The sequence below is a fragment of the Haliotis rubra genome, unplaced genomic scaffold (genome assembly GCF_003918875.1).
Source record: "Haliotis rubra isolate DU_JTF1 unplaced genomic scaffold, ASM391887v1 Scf152, whole genome shotgun sequence".
Taxonomy (NCBI): domain Eukaryota; kingdom Metazoa; phylum Mollusca; class Gastropoda; order Lepetellida; family Haliotidae; genus Haliotis; species Haliotis rubra.
Genome location: NW_025765470.1, coordinates 1,773,005 through 1,791,659, shown reverse-complemented (window position 1 = coordinate 1,791,659; position 18,655 = coordinate 1,773,005). Strand labels below are relative to the sequence as shown.

General features: G+C 40.1%; 1 protein-coding gene across 1 annotated transcript in view; it reads right to left on the bottom strand.

The window, feature by feature from the left end:
• Window positions 1-278: 278 nt before the first annotated feature.
• The window catches only part of LOC124270510 (leucine-rich repeat-containing protein 56-like), a 76,971-nt gene continuing 58,594 nt past the window's right edge, over window positions 279-18,655 (bottom strand). Inside the window, 6 exon segments of the mRNA XM_046705528.1 lie at window positions 279-2,890; window positions 3,045-3,440; window positions 9,539-9,654; window positions 10,308-10,312; window positions 10,314-10,454; window positions 11,156-11,356. Of these exon segments, the coding sequence (XP_046561484.1) occupies window positions 2,689-2,890; window positions 3,045-3,440; window positions 9,539-9,654; window positions 10,308-10,312; window positions 10,314-10,454; window positions 11,156-11,356 (1,061 nt within the window). The 3' untranslated portion in view covers window positions 279-2,688.

Genomic DNA, 18,655 nt, shown 5'->3' with positions numbered 1-18,655 from the left:
CAAATTTCTACCCGGGTACCCCACCCCCTATTTCCCTACCCTACCCGGATACCCGTTATGTTAATTCCTGACATCAAATTTGTAAGAAATGGCAATTTATTCTTCAGTTCGGAGGCTAAAATCTCGAATTTTTCAACATCTTAACCATGTATTAGATTCAAAAGAAGTGACTGTAAATTATGTCTAAATCTTCTAAGACAATACAACCTTTTAATCATGAAAGAATAACATATTACACTGTTTAATCTATTAGTCACATGGTCAAAACGGGTCCAGGTCCAACTCATTACCCACCCGTCCCAGGTATCCGTGTTACCTGTCCCAGCCCTAGTAATTACTATTGTAAGGCATGCTGAACGAGGACACAGAACAACCAACCCATTGAACCTGTTTGACGACCACTTCTAGCCTCAGAAGTCCACATGGAATCCTATATATCACATAGAATTACAAATGAAGGTATTAGTTACCCCTACATTCCTTCATATTGTACAAAGAGTCTTTCAGCTCTTCTCAGCAGGAACCGCATACATTCCTTGAAGAAGGTATTCCTGCTAATCCTGCCTGCCTGCATGTGTCCCTGGAGGATGGCTGTAAGATGTCACTAACTGGCCATGACTTGGTGATAAATTTAATGAGCTGTAAAGTGTATCATGGCAGTCAGTATCTTATGTCTGATGCTATCTGTTTTCATCAGCCAACAATATCCAACATCATCAGCTATCATGCAAAATTGATTAGCTCAATCGTGTTTTACAGCAGTTGAGTAAAAGAAAGAGTAAACCAGATATACAAATCAATACCTTGACAAAGGCAAGGGTTCTTATATAGACCGCCACTCAGGATTGACAGCATCAGTTTTTATATCTGGATAACTCCTGAAATGTGTTCTAAAACACTGCAATGGAACTATCATAGAAGCTAGTGAGTTTGTAAAACAGTTCACTATTACACATTATTTCTTAAAAGATCCACTGAGTGAGTGAGTGAGTTGGCTTTTGGCAATATTCCAGCAATATCACGGCAGGGGGACACAAAGAAATGGACTTCACACATTGTACCCATGTGGGGAGACAGATCCACTGAAATAACCCTATTTTAAATGATTATTTAAACAATATTTTAAACATATCACTCTTAGCTTGATAATGGTGTCAGAATCTGCACAAAAACGTAGCTCTATGCAGTATACAAGAAGTTGACCATAAAGTCGTATGCTTCATTATTGACCCACCAACTTCTAGAATGCCGATCAAACACCATTACTGGAAGTCAAACATGGCAAGGCAAGTACACCCTTGAACTGAATCTCCTTATTTTCTTGATTTCATCAATGGACAATATCTTATAGCATTAGTGTGGAGAAGTCTTTGGAAAAGAGTGTTGTAGTATATAGCTTCATTTTCACTCCGATCAAGAACTGTGGTTTAGGGAAGAGTGAGCGCGTGAGTATAGTTTCATGCCGCTTTTAGCAATATTCCAACAATATGACGGCAGGGGACACCAGAAATGGGCTTCACACAGGTTTAGGGAAGAAGTAGCAACTCAAAACAAACACCATCGTAGACGTTTACCTCTTGGGTGATATTTCCGAGGAAGCTATTTTCGGACAAACCTGAAATGATAATCGTGAATGACTTTCAGAATCGGAACACAAGATTATAGAATAGCTGCCTGATAAGGATCTAGGATAACTGGGCTACACAACCCTGACTAGCCTAAGAATAATCGTACCAAAATCTTTACTCTTTGAAATGATAACAAATTCATTTTGTTTTGACTGAGGGGTGTCTGTGAACTTACCGCTGAAGACACCATCTAATGACTCATGTAAATCATATTATCTTGTGAATACCAGTCATATTCCATGCTAAATCCAGTTGAAGACACATAAGGACACAGTGAGACTGGGAGACTAACAATAATGCTGGACGGTGGACTGATGACTGATGGATTCAGGGATGACTGGAAAACACTTAACATAGGACATTCCACACACTAGTCTGGAGAAACACAATACTGTAGACAGAGAAACCCAATTAATTCAAACCCTGTTAATCTGGACACTCCACCTTATGGAGGCTACTGTATGGAAGATATATACAAGGGAACAACTCAATTCCCAGGATTTGTTAGCAGAAGAGCTGCTCCATTTCTGTTTATTAGAACCTCACCGTTTGGATTAAAAGGGTTTTACTGTATTGTATACTCCAATAACAACACATGATATAAAAAAAGACAGATTACTCTGAACAATTCAGCAGATGCGAAACATGATGCTCCCGACAGGTGTGAATACTCAAGTCGAGTCCCATGTTAATCACTGTATGTTTGTATCACAGAAGGATGTCATTATTTGGAGCTTGTCAACCTCCTCACAACAGACTTCCCATCACTTCATCACTCTGACGACACTCATCACTACACATAAATCTCTGCAGTGTTCACAGGACAACCCACTACCATGAATCACTGAGAAACTTCATCAGTACTGACTCGTCTTTGCTACTCTGCTTTTGAAGTTGGCTCGCCAATATGATTTTTTCACCTGAGTTTTGAACACTGGTCTGAGGCAAGGACGATTACATCAGCAATGTCTGATGAAGTGCTAATCCTTGAGACACTGCACACATTTATTTTTGATCACACACCTCCTGGAATTGTCTGTTGGTTAGTTCAGAGTTCCTGCTAGGACCTTGGTACTGGTGGCCTGGAGGGTAGACTTGGAACCTCGGGGAGCTGCCGCCGAATGCGGGGGTGGGGGATTCCTGGCCGCGCTACATTACCCCCCGAGGTTGGGGGTGAAGGACTCCCACCAGGGTTAGACATTGTTCGTATGACAGGGGGAGGTAACCCTGTAGCTGTTGTCACTACCCCCGTCTCACCCCTCCTGAAACAAATAATTAGTATGTGACATTTAAATGAGTAAAACATTATCTAAAGAAATTTAAAAAAATACAAATATAGTCACCTTTACCCATGAATAAAGGGTGCATATTTTACTCAAAGGCAAAAGTACCGTTGATCAATCTCACACAACTAACCTTGCTGCCATATTGCCTGGTAGAGGTGGAGTGGGCAGTTGTCTGCCGTTCGTCATAAGGGCAGCCGGAACTGGACTTTGGCTTCGTCGTGATTGTAACCTGAGACTAGGGCTGGGTGACCTTCGATGTGACCTTGTCACAACTTCCTCCTCTTCGTCTGCTTCAAATGACTCATCATGCTTCAGCCCCAGATTAGGAGCTCGGAACTTAGTTTGTGAGTATATCACACCATTTTCACTTCCACCATGTGCTCCTAAAACACTGTGAGGAGCTAAATCTTCATCATCATCTTCATCGCTGTCAGTAAGAGAGCTGTCCGTAAGCCCATCTGTCGGCTCCATCTGATCCACCACCAGAACCTGAGGGGCTCTCTCCTTTTCTAATTCTGCCATACGTCTGTTAAAACACAGTAACACTATCTGAATTAAAGCTAACAGCAACAACAATAGTTGAAGATGTAAATTGTACAATATGGATCCTCTAAAGCATGATAAGTTATTACGCCTGGGTTTTAAGCGACGCGCAATTGTTCGTCCAGTATGCACAAATGTAGAGAATGGAAAGGGACGCGCAATATTATTTATTGTACCCACAACACATCCATGACTTTGCGAAGTGTTTGATTGTTTCTTTCAGAGCAGTTATGTCCACCATTTCATCCATCAGTTCACATGATCAATGATTCATTCCAGGCTCTAAAGAAATTTTCAAAATGTGTAGTTCTCTACACCGTTACTTCACATCACCCTTAAAACTAATTATTGGGGGTCCCTGGACACCCATGTTTGTGTGTCGAGGTAAAACCCTGTTACGCCAATTGATGGATCAGTGTAGGATACAACCCAAGTTGCCCTTCAAGCACTGGAAGGCTTTCACTCACACTACATCACACAACAGATGTATGAGAACTTCAAATTGTGGAGTAGTAAGATACAGTACAACCAGAAATTATTGAGAATTAAAGAATTAAATTAATTTTTTTTTTTTTCACTCATTACTCACGTATTAAATATGAATATTAGCAGAACATAACTCCAGATTCAAAGACAGGTAAACAGTTAGTATTTTGTCAAGTCACCATGGGCAGCAATGCAGGCTTCAATGCGGCGCGGGTCATACTACTGATCAAAGAAGTTAGAAAGTCGTGGTCCATGCTGTCCCAATATCGGACCACCTCTTCTTGCATTTCAGCAATATTTGTTAGAATTTTCTTATTGACACTTTCCTTCATAAGTCCCCAAACATTTTCTATTGGATTTAGGTCAGGGCTATAGCTTGGCCAATCTAATAATGTCATATTTTGGGTCCGAAACCAGGCCTGTGAATGCTTTGAACAATGTTTTGGGTCGTTGTCCTGCTGGAAAATCCAAAAAATTCCATAGAACACATGAGCAGATGGAAGTAAATGTCCCTCGAGAATGTCTGTGTACAGCTCACTGTTCATATTCCCTTCAAATACACAGAGGGGCGTTGCCCCTAACACAGATATGCCACCCCACACGTTAAGTTTCCGAATGTACTTTGGGTGCTGATACAAAGGTTTTTCAGTTTGTTTGGTCCAGAATTTCAGTGTATTAGGAAACAGCGACACAGAACTTTCATCTGAGAAAATCACATTGTCCCAGTTAAAATTTCTATGCTGTAAGCACCAGTTCAACCTTCGCTTCTTTTGTTCAGGTTCCATGATCGGTGATGGAATTCCTCGACTTTTCTGCCAACCCACTGCATGTAGCTCAGTTCTAATTGTCTCCTTACAGACAGCCACAGTTCCTCTATCAATCATATCCAGCCTTAAGTTTTCTAAACTCCTTTGTTTGTTTTTAGAAACAAGAATACCCAACCGCCTCCTGTCACCGACAGTCAATTTTTTGGGCCTACCTGCACCTCCCTGGTGCTCAATGACATATCCATTTGCAATATTTTTTAAAACACGATACACAGTGGACAAAGGGATGCCTGTTCTACTTGAAATCACTTTAGCTGATCTGATGAGCTTGTTATAATATTCTAAAATCAACTTCCCCTTCTCTAAATCATCCATACTGAGGATCACTGAATATGTCATCTGCTAGCAAGTAAACAAAGGGGGATAACTCTTCACAAACTAATGAAAAAGGATAAACAGAGTTGTCTCTCTTGAATGAAACCAAGCACTTGATAGCTGGTCACAGGTCGTTTATACTAGAAATCCAATTAAACAAATTCCTAAAATTCTCAATAATTTCTGGTCATACCCCACAAGATCATCAAAGGACAAACAGGACATATTCCTTCCCTAGGATGCTAACAGCACTGTAACAGTTTAGGATCTTAAAAGAAAACTTGATTATCAAGTTTATCAGATCTCCATTCTGTTTTGTTTGTTTGTTGTTTACCGACCCGTGAAGATCCAGGTTAGAATTAGTCTTCAGTAACCCATGCTTGTTGTAAGAGGCGACTAACGGGATAGGGTGGTCAGGCTCATAGACACGTGTCATCATATCCCAAATGCATAGATCAATGCTCATGCTGTCGATCACTGGATTGTCTTGTCCAGGCTCGATTATTTACAGACCGCCACTATATAGCTGGAATAGTGCAGTGTAAAACCAAACTCACTCACTCACTGAGCAGTTTTCCAGCTAAATGACACATTCTGGTCTGATGTACATAGGACCCATTCTCCACCTTAGCTTTGTCTAGAGGCTGGTTAGAACGATAATATGCTAAACGTAATCACAGGACACTGTTCTTTCATAATTTTCACATGCGGCCAAACACAAGTAATTATCTTAACTTCTGTGTACTGTCGACAATACAACTTGAACATCTTGCAGCAAAAGGCCTTACTTCCACTGTCTTAGTGATCAGGACAACACTTTCTCCAGCTATCATGTATAACAGTCTTGTGACTTACTTCCACTGTCTTAGTGATCAGGACAACACTTTCTCCAGCTATCATTTATAACAGTCTTGTGACTTACTTCCACTGTCTTAGTGATCAGGACAACACTTTCTCCAGCTATCATTTATAACAGTCTTGTGACTTACTTCCACTGTCTTAGTGATCAGGACAACACTTTCTCCAGCTATCATTTATAACAGTCTTGTGACTTACTTCCACTGTCTTAGTGATCAGGACAACACTTTCTCCAGCTATCATTTATAACAGTCTTGTGACTTACTTCCACTGTCTTAGTGATCAGGACAACACTTTCTCCAGCTATCATTTATAACAGTCTTGTGACTTACTTCCACTGTCTTAGTGATCAGGACAACACTTTCTCCAGCTATCATGTATAACAGTCTTGTGACTTACTTCCACTGTCTTAGTGATCAGGACAACACTTTCTCCAGCTATCATTTATAACAGTCTTGTGACTTACTTCCACTGTCTTAGTGATCAGGACAACACTTTCTCCAGCTATCATTTATAACAGTCTTGTGACTTACTTCCACTGTCTTAGTGATCAGGACAACACTTTCTCCAGCTATCATTTATAACAGTCTTGTGACTTACTTCCACTGTCTTAGTGATCAGGACAACACTTTCTCCAGCTATCATTTATAACAGTCTTGTGACTTACTTCCACTGTCTTAGTGATCAGGACAACACTTTCTCCAGCTATCATTTATAACAGTCTTGTGACTTACTTCCACTGTCTTAGTGATCAGGACAACACTTTCTCCAGCTATCATTTATAACAGTCTTGTGACTTACTTCCACTGTCTTAGTGATCAGGACAACACTTTCTCCAGCTATCATGTATAACAGTCTTGTGACTTACTTCCACTGTCTTAGTGATCAGGACAACACTTTCTCCAGCTATCATTTATAACAGTCTTGTGACTTACTTCCACTGTCTTAGTGATCAGGACAACACTTTCTCCAGCTATCATTTATAACAGTCTTGTGACTTACTTCCACTGTCTTAGTGATCAGGACAACACTTTCTCCAGCTATCATTTATAACAGTCTTGTGACTTACTTCCACTGTCTTAGTGATCAGGACAACACTTTCTCCAGCTATCATTTATAACAGTCTTGTGACTTACTTCCACTGTCTTAGTTCCACACTTTCTCCAGCTGTCTTTACTTCCAGTGATCAGGACAACACTTTCTCCAGCTATCATTTATAACAGTCTTGTGACTTACTTCCACTGTCTTAGTGATCAGGACAACACTTTCTCCAGCTATCATTTATAACAGTCTTGTGACTTACTTCCACTGTCTTAGTGATCAGGACAACACTTTCTCCAGCTATCATTTATAACAGTCTTGTGACTTACTTCCACTGTCTTAGTGATCAGGACAACACTTTCTCCAGCTATCATTTATAACAGTCTTGTGACTTACTTCCACTGTCTTAGTGATCAGGACAACACTTTCTCCAGCTATCATTTATAACAGTCTTGTGACTTACTTCCACTGTCTTAGTGATCAGGACAACACTTTCTCCAGCTATCATTTATAACAGTCTTGTGACTTACTTCCACTGTCTTAGTGATCAGGACAACACTTTCTCCAGCTATCATTTATAACAGTCTTGTGACTTACTTCCACTGTCTTAGTGATCAGGACAACACTTTCTCCAGCTATCATTTATAACAGTCTTGTGACTTACTTCCACTGTCTTAGTGATCAGGACAACACTTTCTCCAGCTATCATTTATAACAGTCTTGTGACTTACTTCCACTGTCTTAGTGATCAGGACAACACTTTCTCCAGCTATCATTTATAACAGTCTTGTGACTTACTTCCACTGTCTTAGTGATCAGGACAACACTTTCTCCAGCTATCATTTATAACAGTCTTGTGACTTACTTCCACTGTCTTAGTGATCAGGACAACACTTTCTCCAGCTATCATTTATAACAGTCTTGTGACTTACTTCCACTGTCTTAGTGATCAGGACAACACTTTCTCCAGCTATCATTTATATTTTACAGTCTTGTGACTTACTTCCACTGTCTTAGTGATCAGGACAACACTTTCTCCAGCTATCATTTATAACAGTCTTGTGACTTACTTCCACTGTCTTAGTGATCAGGACAACACTTTCTCCAGCTATCATTTATAACAGTCTTGTGACTTACTTCCACTGTCTTAGTGATCAGGACAACACTTTCTCCAGCTATCATTTATAACAGTCTTGTGACTTACTTCCACTGTCTTAGTGATCAGGACAACACTTTCTCCAGCTATCATTTATAACAGTCTTGTGACTTACTTCCACTGTCTTAGTGATCAGGACAACACTTTCTCCAGCTATCATTTATAACAGTCTTGTGACTTACTTCCACTGTCTTAGTGATCAGGACAACACTTTCTCCAGCTATCATTTATAACAGTCTTGTGACTTACTTCCACTGTCTTAGTGATCAGGACAACACTTTCTCCAGCTATCATGTATAACAGTCTTGTGACTTACTTCCACTGTCTTAGTGATCAGGACAACACTTTCTCCAGCTATCATTTATAACAGTCTTGTGACTTACTTCCACTGTCTTAGTGATCAGGACAACACTTTCTCCAGCTATCATTTATAACAGTCTTGTGACTTACTTCCACTGTCTTAGTGATCAGGACAACACTTTCTCCAGCTATCATTTATAACAGTCTTGTGACTTACTTCCACTGTCTTAGTGATCAGGACAACACTTTCTCCAGCTATCATTTATAACAGTCTTGTGACTTACTTCCACTGTCTTAGTGATCAGGACAACACTTTCTCCAGCTATCATTTATAACAGTCTTGTGACTTACTTCCACTGTCTTAGTGATCAGGACAACACTTTCTCCAGCTATCATTTATAACAGTCTTGTGACTTACTTCCACTGTCTTAGTGATCAGGACAACACTTTCTCCAGCTATCATTTATAACAGTCTTGTGACTTACTTTAGTAAACTGGGGAATCCATTTTAAATGCAGATGTAAGCCAAACTCACAATCAGGAGAGGCATTTTGATGAAGCACTGGTTTCAAGCACAAGAAAGTTTATGTTAAGATAATCAAAAGAGATCTGGACAGAAGGAACTCATAATACTAATTCAAAATCACAGCTGTGGTGGCAAAACAGTCTGGGATGCTGATCAAAAAGGAAAATATCGTGTCAAAGTACGTTAAATTAGGATGGGTCATCCTACTTGAAATTAACATATGTACCTCCTTTACCAAATTCCACGAAAGTACCATCCAATTATTGAAATCCTTCTACATGCTTGTGTAACTGTTAAGTGGACCAGACTGACTGACTGAGTTTGGTTTTACACCGCTTTTAGCAATATTCCAGCAACATCACGGCGGGGAACACCAGAAATGGGCTTCACACATTGTACCCTTGTGGGGATTCGAACCCGGGTCTTCGGCGTGACGAGTCAACGCTTTAACCACTAGGCTACCCCACAGCCCCTTAAGTGGACCAGTACATGGAACAAAAATATAATTCTCAGTAAGAATTGCGGGAAAAAAAATCACTGATACTGTTGCCGTTATGGGTATCTCTACTTACCTATCATGTTCAACGCGCCACTCTGAGATCTCCTGTCTGGTTGATGGATCCAGCACACTGTCATCAGTAGAGATGGAGGTGATTCGCGACTCCGCTAAGGCTATGTGGTGACCAGACTGAAGAAATAACAGTAACCAGATTATCTACCATAATACAGCACTCATGAACACCCCGAAAACTACAGGTATCAAATCAAAGTATGAGATCTAATTTACATGAGACAAATCAATGTGTAACACTGTAGAAGGCTAAAGTTGCATGGTCAACAGTAAGCTGAGTTAAAATACTCCAGTGATACACACTTTGAAGACTGTGTGTTCATGAGTGAGTGAGTTTAGTTTTACGCCGCTTTTAGCAATATTCAAGTAATATCACGGCGGGGGACACCAGAAATGGGCTTCACACATGAATGAATGAATGAATGAATGAATGAATGCATGAATGAATGAATGAATGCATGAATGAATGAATGAATGAATGAATGAATGAATGAATGAATGAATGAATGAATGAATGATTAATACCACACTCAGCAATATTCCAGCTATATGGTGGCGGTCTGTAAATAATCGAGTCTGGACCAGACAATCCAGTGATCAACAGCATGGACATAGATCTACGCAATTGGGATACGATGACATGTGTCAACCAAGACAGCGAGCTGGACTACCCGATCCCGTTAGTCAACTCTTACGACAAGCATGGGTTACTGAAGACCAATTCTAACCCGGATCTCCACGGGTTGGACTGAATACTGTGTTCTCCCCACCTCCGCTATCAGCCTCTGCTTGTCCTTTCTCCAGCTCCTCCTCAGATGACCTCCGAACTTTCCTCCTGTTCTTAAGTGCTCGGGAAGGGTTCCCACAGATGACATTCCCAAGGGTAAGGTCACTTGTAGCATCCACCTCCACAGATTCTGATTCAAATGCACACCATCAGTTAGAAACTATATACAAGAATGGGGTTGACAATAAGGCTGTCATCTTGAGTCCATAAACTGTAAGTAATGACAGATTGCCAAAGCTGACATTCACCTTGCTATTGCTAATTAACTGAACAAACAACAAACACCATTTTTTATTATTATCTACTTTAATATGTTGTCTAAACATATCAGAAGAAATAACTTAAAAAGATTCAATAGTCTTTTTTGTAGTATACGAATAAAGAAAATAATCCAGACTAATTAGCCAAATCTAGGCAATAAGTGGGGGACTTTGGTAAAGCTAGTGTAACCAAGATGAGCTTCTAAGTTAGAACTACAGGTTGAGGATTTGTGCCCTGTACATCAATAGTGTGCTTATAATATCACTTACAGGACTGGTTTTTTTTAGTTTGTTGTCATAAGAGTACTGAATCCTGCATTGTGCACAGTGCACCTATAAATTGATAGTCTGTCTCACAGTCCCTGAACCACATTATTTTCCCCACTGCCAAGCTCTCTCTGCAGTGCTAAAGCCCTAAATAAAGCTAGTCTAGATTTCCAATCTCTGGTCTCCCTGGGGCTCCTTTTCAATTTATATGGGCTTGTTTGTTACTATCAAAATTATACATATTCAGAGAAAAGGATTAGTCTAATAAATTGACTATGTGATGTACTGTAAAGCTTGTTCTTACCACTAGAACCTGGTCTGGCCGTGGTTGGCCTGGCGCTGGTGGTTGGCCTGGCGCTGGTGGCTGGACGGGCTGATACAGGTCGGGTAGCAACTGATGAAGCACGACCACTTGTTGGACGGAAGCTTGTGGTCGGCCTCCTGAGGGATGTACCAGGCCGGTAGGCTGTAGCTGGACGAAGTGCTGCTGTGCCAGGGCGGGAACCTGAACACATCGCTTGTATGTTTCAGCTACAGTTAACCCAACTTCATTATTGAGAGTTTCAACATAATCAAAATGCAGGAAAAAATTCTTTATCAAATTTATAGAGCATTTTCAGATAAGAAATTCATAAGTAGGTCAAGGATCAAAATGAGACAAAAAATTAGATAAAAACTGAAGACACTGAGTAATAGGTAACAAAGACACCAAGAAAGCTGGTTTCAAACTCGATGTTTTTTTACTGGATTTGATGTCATTGCTAATATCAACTATCGGTACACAATATCCCAGCTTCATAAACTCCAATGTCTCCAGGGGCGGTGGGGTAGCCTAGTGATTAAAGTGTTCCCTCGTCATGCCAAAGGCCCAGGTTCAATTCCCCACATGGGAACAATGTGTGAAGCCCATTTCTGGCGTACCTCAAGGTGATGTTGCTGGAATATTGCTAAAAGGTGGCGTAAAAGCATACTTATTCACTCACTCACTCACTCCAATATCTTTAAAATATCCTAAAAATATAACTATGAGCAGATGACAGGTTACCAAGGTTACAGAAATGGAAGAACAGGAAAATTTGTCATAAAGCAAAAAAAAATGTTATTAAAAACATATACTTTTCAAAATCGGTCCAATGAACAAATATGTAATTTTTAGAGTAAAATTGATATTTTATACTTATCCTGACTCATGCTCTTTTTGCTTGTCTTCTTCTTCTTGCGAACATAGTGGAACACTTGTATCTCCCTAATTGAAGCTCCCTTCAATGTAAAATCACTAATTAGTACTCAGCCCGAGTTACCTCCCTTCCACAAGCGCGGGAACGAGGGCGCCACCTCCACCCATGTGCCTCACTCTCTCCTCATATACTTTCGAGCCCAACATTTGAATTTACAGGAAATCCAAAGTGTTATGTGGGGAGGATGGGAGGGCTTACCTCATGAGTCAGGATAAGTATAAAATATCAATTTTACTCTAAAAATTACATATTTTTCCTTATCCTGACTCATGCTCTTTTTGCTTGTAGAGTCTGACGGAAAGGGAGGTGGGAAATATATAATACTTTGGATTTTAATAATTAGTGATTTGAACTGTGATGATTGTAATAACCCTATGGGAACTTCATAAAGGTACTGAACTGATGAATTCCTGCTGCTAACTTATCAGCTGCCATATAAAGGTTATTACAATGTACTTATTATGATAAAGTATATATAACATTAATACAATTCTTAAGACTAATAGACTTAAGCTTGTTAATATGCTAGTATAAACTCCTTAGAGTTTGTTAGCTAAAATACTTTAAGATATAAACATAGTACTAAGCTTAAGATATGATTAAACTTAAGCTAATTATATAATAGCAAAACTCTTTAGAGTTTGTTAGTTAATATACTTATATGATATAGATATAATGCTGAGCTTTTAGATATGAATAAGCTTTAGCTACATATATAATAGCAAAACTCTGTAGAGTTTGTTAGCTAATATATTTTACAATATGAGTATAGTACTGTGCTTAAGATATAATTAACTTAAGCTACATATATAATAGCCAAACTCTGTAGAGTTTATTAGCTTATAGATTAATAATGTAACCATAGTACTAAGCTTAAGATAAGATTAGACTTAAGCTAAATGTATATAGCAAAAAACTCCTTAGAGTTTATTAACTAATATACTTTTATGTTATAACTATAGTACTGAGCTTAAGATATAATTAAACTTTAAGCTATATATATATAGCAAAACTCCATTGGAGTTTTGTTAGCTAATACATTTTATAATGTAACCATACTGCTTAAGATATGATGAAACTTAAGCTAATTGTATAATAGCAAAAACCCTTTAGAGTTTGTTAGCTAAAATACTTATATGATATAAAACCTAGTATTGAGTTTATGAAGGAAACCTTAAGCTACATATATAATAGCAAAAACTCCGTAGAGTTTGTTAGCTAATATACTTATATGATATAAACATAGTATTGAGCTTAAGATTTGAAGGAAACTTAAGCTACATATATAATAGCAAAAACTCCGTAGAGTTTGTTAGCTAATACAAGTTATAATGTAACCATAAAGCTTAAATTATGATGAAACTTAAGCCAAATATATAATAGCCAAAAACTCTTTTAGAGTTTTGATAGCTAAAATACCTATATGATATAAACATAGTACTGCGCTTAAGATATGAATAAGCTTAAGTTACATATAGCAAAAAACTCCGTAGAGTTTGTTAGCTAATACATGTTATAATGTAACCATATTGCTTAAGATATGATGAGACTTAAGCCAAATAGCAAAAACTCTTTAGAGTTTGTTAGCTAATATACTTATATGATATAAACATAGTACTGAGCTTAAGATATGAATAAGCTTAAGCTACCTATATAATAGCCCAAACTCTGTAGAGTTTGTTAGCTTATATATTTTTACAATCTGAGTATAGTACTATGCTTAAGATATAATTAAGTTAAGGTAAATATATAATAACCAAACTCTGTAGAGTTGTTAACTTATATATTGTATGATGTAATAATAATAGTACTGTGATGATAAAAAGAACTTAAGCAAATTATATATAGCATGTAGCTATTTAGTACTGTTATAAGATAAGTAGAAATCTGTAAGATTGACTTATCTTCTCCAGGAACTGTCAACTGTTGTGCGAGGACCATGGGATCGAATTGGTGGATACCTGAGACGCCCTCGATGATATCTCTCAGATAATGGTTGGCAACCACCATATAGGATCTCCAGAAAATAAACCCTCCATTATTTCAAATAACGTTGTGTAGATCAATGCAGAAGTTAAGCTCTAATATCATGAGTATTAAAAGCTCCTGGAGGTCGGATTGGGTCCATCCGTCTTGTATGCACGTAGTATGACAGTTCTGATCCAAACGGAGATATAGTACGTGAGATTTCATTCTGCGTAAGTTGATGATAGAGGAAATAATCTGTTGTATTATTCCCTTCTGTTTGGTTCGTGGAGATAGATTTACAGTGCTCTTGCTGGCCATCGTGATAGAATCATCGATCATGAAGTCCAAGTATGTCATCCAGGCGTGTTCATAAACCTCACTTGTGAGGTGTTGGAGCACCATATTCAGATCCCCAAGTTGGAGGTGAAACTTCCGCTATAATTCTCCAATCAGAAAGTTTAAGTAGGTTTACTAACCATCTAGTTGTGTTAGTAGCTTGATTATGAAATTCAGCTGTAGTCTGAGAGGCGCTGTGGATTTAGATCCACTTGTATCCCGTCGCCTAGGTTATTCGCCATGCAAGTCCTTGACGATGTAGGTGCACAACCAGGTGTATCTGTCCCTCGTTGAAGTTTATGTAAAATTGCCTGACTGCCGCGCCCTCGTCCCTAACTTGACAGGGAAGGTCTCTAACCTGAAGAAAGTTCAATCATGAAGGTTCAGATTAACTGGACTGTAAGGAGGCTTGCTCATTCACTGATATATAGTTGTCACTTGTAACGTAAGTGTTGACCTGTGAACTAAGATCGACCTCTGTGTAGGTCGTTGTCCAACGCGGTCCAATCAGAACAAGGCATTTTGATTCTGTAGAATACCCGCCAATGATGTCACCGTGTAGCAGGAAAAACCTTGTATAAAATCTTGCCGTCGTTGATATTAGCATAATCGCCGGTCTTCACCGTAGCTTCCCGGTTACCCGAAAGTGACCACATGTTTCGAGGGTTAAAGGTAAACGCTAAACCTCCGCGCGAAATACCTCCTCTGTAATATTAATGCTGGGTAGGTTATTTTCCTGGCTGTCGTGAAAGTAACTTCAGTTTTGAATATAATTCGACTTTCTTATATAAAGGTACAATAAACTTGCAAGTTGTCAGCTTGTAGACTGTATACATGAATGTATCGTCATAATTGTAGAATTAAAGCTGAACTTGTTGTACATATTTCTTCTCAGAAACTTTGACGATTATGAGTTATACTCGCTGTAACAAAGGCTGCTGTTCAATTTCGATATTGAATTGTCTGCAGATCTGCGTAATGGTCACGCATGTAGATAATCGTGATCGTAGTCCGGGATTGCATATTCTAGCAATCTATAATGAAAGGTTGATTTCTGTGAAGATCTATGCAACGCCATTGATTAATTAATATAGCGACGTTCTGTGTTGTAAATAGCCTGTGCAATTGTCTTCGCGTAGGGCTTATAGATCGGCATATGGCATACAGTTGATAGACAACTTATGCGCGATGTCTTGAACGGACTGGACGAAAGTAGCTATATATGACGAAAGTGGCTAATATATGGAGACCTTGGAGGAGAATTCCTCGGTGGACGGCGGAGATTTCGCTAAGCTCGAGTATCCAATCTAGATTTCTTGTGTGAGGTAGACTTGAGAGCCTTAGCCTTCGCTCTTCGACCTCGAAGGTATTGAGTCAGAGCCTGATCAGTATATATATAATATATGAGCTTGCTTCAGCGAATCGACCTCTGTGTTCAACAGGAGTGAGTGAGTGAGTGTATTGTTTTACCGCGACTCAGCAATATGTGGGGTCGGTGAAGCGCCTACTCCTCCGTGGACGCCCCTGTAACTGGTGAGGCTCTAGCTCCTTCAGCGGAGGTGGCCTGGGGACTTCTCATAGCCGGTAAGTGTCTAGAAACCGATCAATATATGAGCGTTAGCTTCATACAGGTGTGTGGTTCTTGCTGGTTCTGCATAAGTAGAGCGGAGTAGATCATCCTATCATCTTCAGAAGTCGTGTCAACCAAATCTGGTGATAAGAATCTCATTGATCGCTCTAGATCTATTAATGCCAATAACATACCCCTCTGGCTTATGAACTGTTATGGCTTTATGGTAGGCTGTGTCCACATACTGTGGCACCGCAGCAATCGAGTCGATTGGAGGTAAGGTGATGGCGTCTGCCTCGTCTTCCTTTATCAGGTATGTCTGCGCCGAGTTGCCACTCTTGGAAGGTGAAGAGAGATCTAGGTTGTTTACCATCCAATATCGTATCTCAGCGTCTGAGAAAATGATGCCTCCATCATTTTCTATCCCAGCATCACTGATGAGAGGTTGATGCTCTTCTGACGTCAGTGTAGAGACATCAGGCTGCATGGCGATCTCTGCTGATGTCACTGTAGCTGTCTCCGGTCGCTTCTTGTGGCGTACGTCGGGGATGATGATCAGCTGATCATCGTAGAGGCCCAGTTCAGCGGCTGGAACAATCTCGGTTGAGAAAGTCCTAGTAGACTTCGTTGATTTCCCCTCAGAGGTCGACGCTGCCCTGGGGGTGCGAAGTCTGCGTTGAGTGTTGGTAGCGACGGACCCTCAGGAAGATCATAGAATATCAGCGTTGGTACATCAGGCTGCATGTTGATCTGCGCTGACATCACTGTTGCCGAAGATCGGTCATTCTTTGATGTACATCAGGTATGATGATCGGCTGATCATCATACAGGCCCAAATCTCGCGACGGGAACAATCTCGGCTGAGAAAGTTCAAGTAGACTTCGTTGATTTCCCCTCAGAGGTCGCTGCAAGTTGAGATGCAGTAGAAAAACTCTAGTCTTCGGCCGCGACGATGGGATGTCTGGGAAGCAGGGCGCTTGAGGCGGCGGACCACGTCCCCACCTCTCCACCACTCTAGCGGAACACCAGACGGAGCCGGGTCGGATCAACAGCAGTAGACTGGCGAGGGGTTCAGGTGTATCAGTCATGGCTAGACTTCTGCATACGCATCGACCTATCTGCGCTGCCGTCTCAAACGCAGCACTATTATTTATTAAAGGCAGAAATGGATAAATTAGCACCGCAACTGCAACGTGAATAAAATGAACATGGCGCAGTACAACTAGGGCATATTAAATGCGGATCAGCAGCAGAATAAAAAAACGTAATCTGCAACAGAACAGAATTTTTATCAACGAATCCACTGAAACAAACACGCAAGCCCCGTGAATAAACAGTAGAAACACGACTAAATATCAATATATAATTGTTGAAGGATACTAGCTAAACCTCTATAGATGTCTATACGAGGTAACTAACTAAATATAATCAAAGGATATAGTGTGTCGGGAGACACAGGCGCTCTCACGTCCAGCTCACTGGGCGAAGAAGGAGAGAGTGAGGCACATGGGTGGAGGTGGCGCCCTCGTTCCCGTGCTTGTGGAAGGGAGGTAACTCGTGCTGAGTACTAATTAGTGATTTTACATTGAAGGGAGCTTCAATTAGGGAGATACAAGTGTTCCACTATGTTCGCAAGAAGAAGAAGACAAGCAAAAAGAGCATGAGTCAGGATAAGGAAAAATATGTAATTTTTCAAGTAAACTTGATATCTTGATATTATATACTTATCCTGACTCATGATCTTTTGCTTATCTCCCTTTTCCTTGCGAATGGTAGTGGAACCCTTGAATCCCTTGAAGTTCCCGAAGCGGACCTTAATACACTCCCTTAATACCTCCCTTACCTGCCCAAGTACTTGGATCTGCTGTGCAATCCAAAGTGTTTCCAGCGGGGAGGTCGAGAGGGCTTGACCTCATGAGTCAGGATAAGTATAAAAATATCAAATTTACTTGCGAATGGTAGTGGAACACTTGAATCCCTTGAAGTTCCCGAAGCGGACCTTAATACACTCACCCTCGAGTTACCCCTCTTTTCGCGCGTAAACAGTCATGTGACCAGCCTTATTTGTCACTCTCTCTGACTTTTTCTGCCCAAGTACTTGGATCTGCTGTGCAATCCGAAGTGTTTCCAGCGGGGAGGTCGGGAGGGCTTGACCTCATGAGTCAGGATAAGTATAAAAATATCAAATTTACTTGAAAAATTACATCTTTTTTCTTATCCTGACTCATGATCTTTTGCTTATAGAATCCGGCGGATTGGTGGTGGGTCAGGCCACTTCCTGGATTCATCAGGAATCCCACCCCATGGGAACCCCATAGGAACTGCGTAGCGGCATTTCCGAGATCCTATTCTTCCAACTTCCGTTATAACTCGGGGGGACCACTTTCTTGTCTTACTTCAGTCTCAGACAAGTTGAATCATCTTGATTCATGTGGCTTCAGATAAACTAGTATCTTCTTATTACTAGATATCTTATAACAACCCATAGATTATGATAAGAACTTTATCATAAATGAGTTGCGACCCCTTCACGTACAGGTAAGATCTTTATCCGTACAGGATCTTTCATCACTCATGCTAGCCTGTCCTAGACTGTGCGCATGGACTTTTAAACTAATACTATTCCTTAGTAAAAGTTATCAACATGTCAACGTGATAAAGGGTGAGATTTTCCAACTCAGCGCCTTTGTGG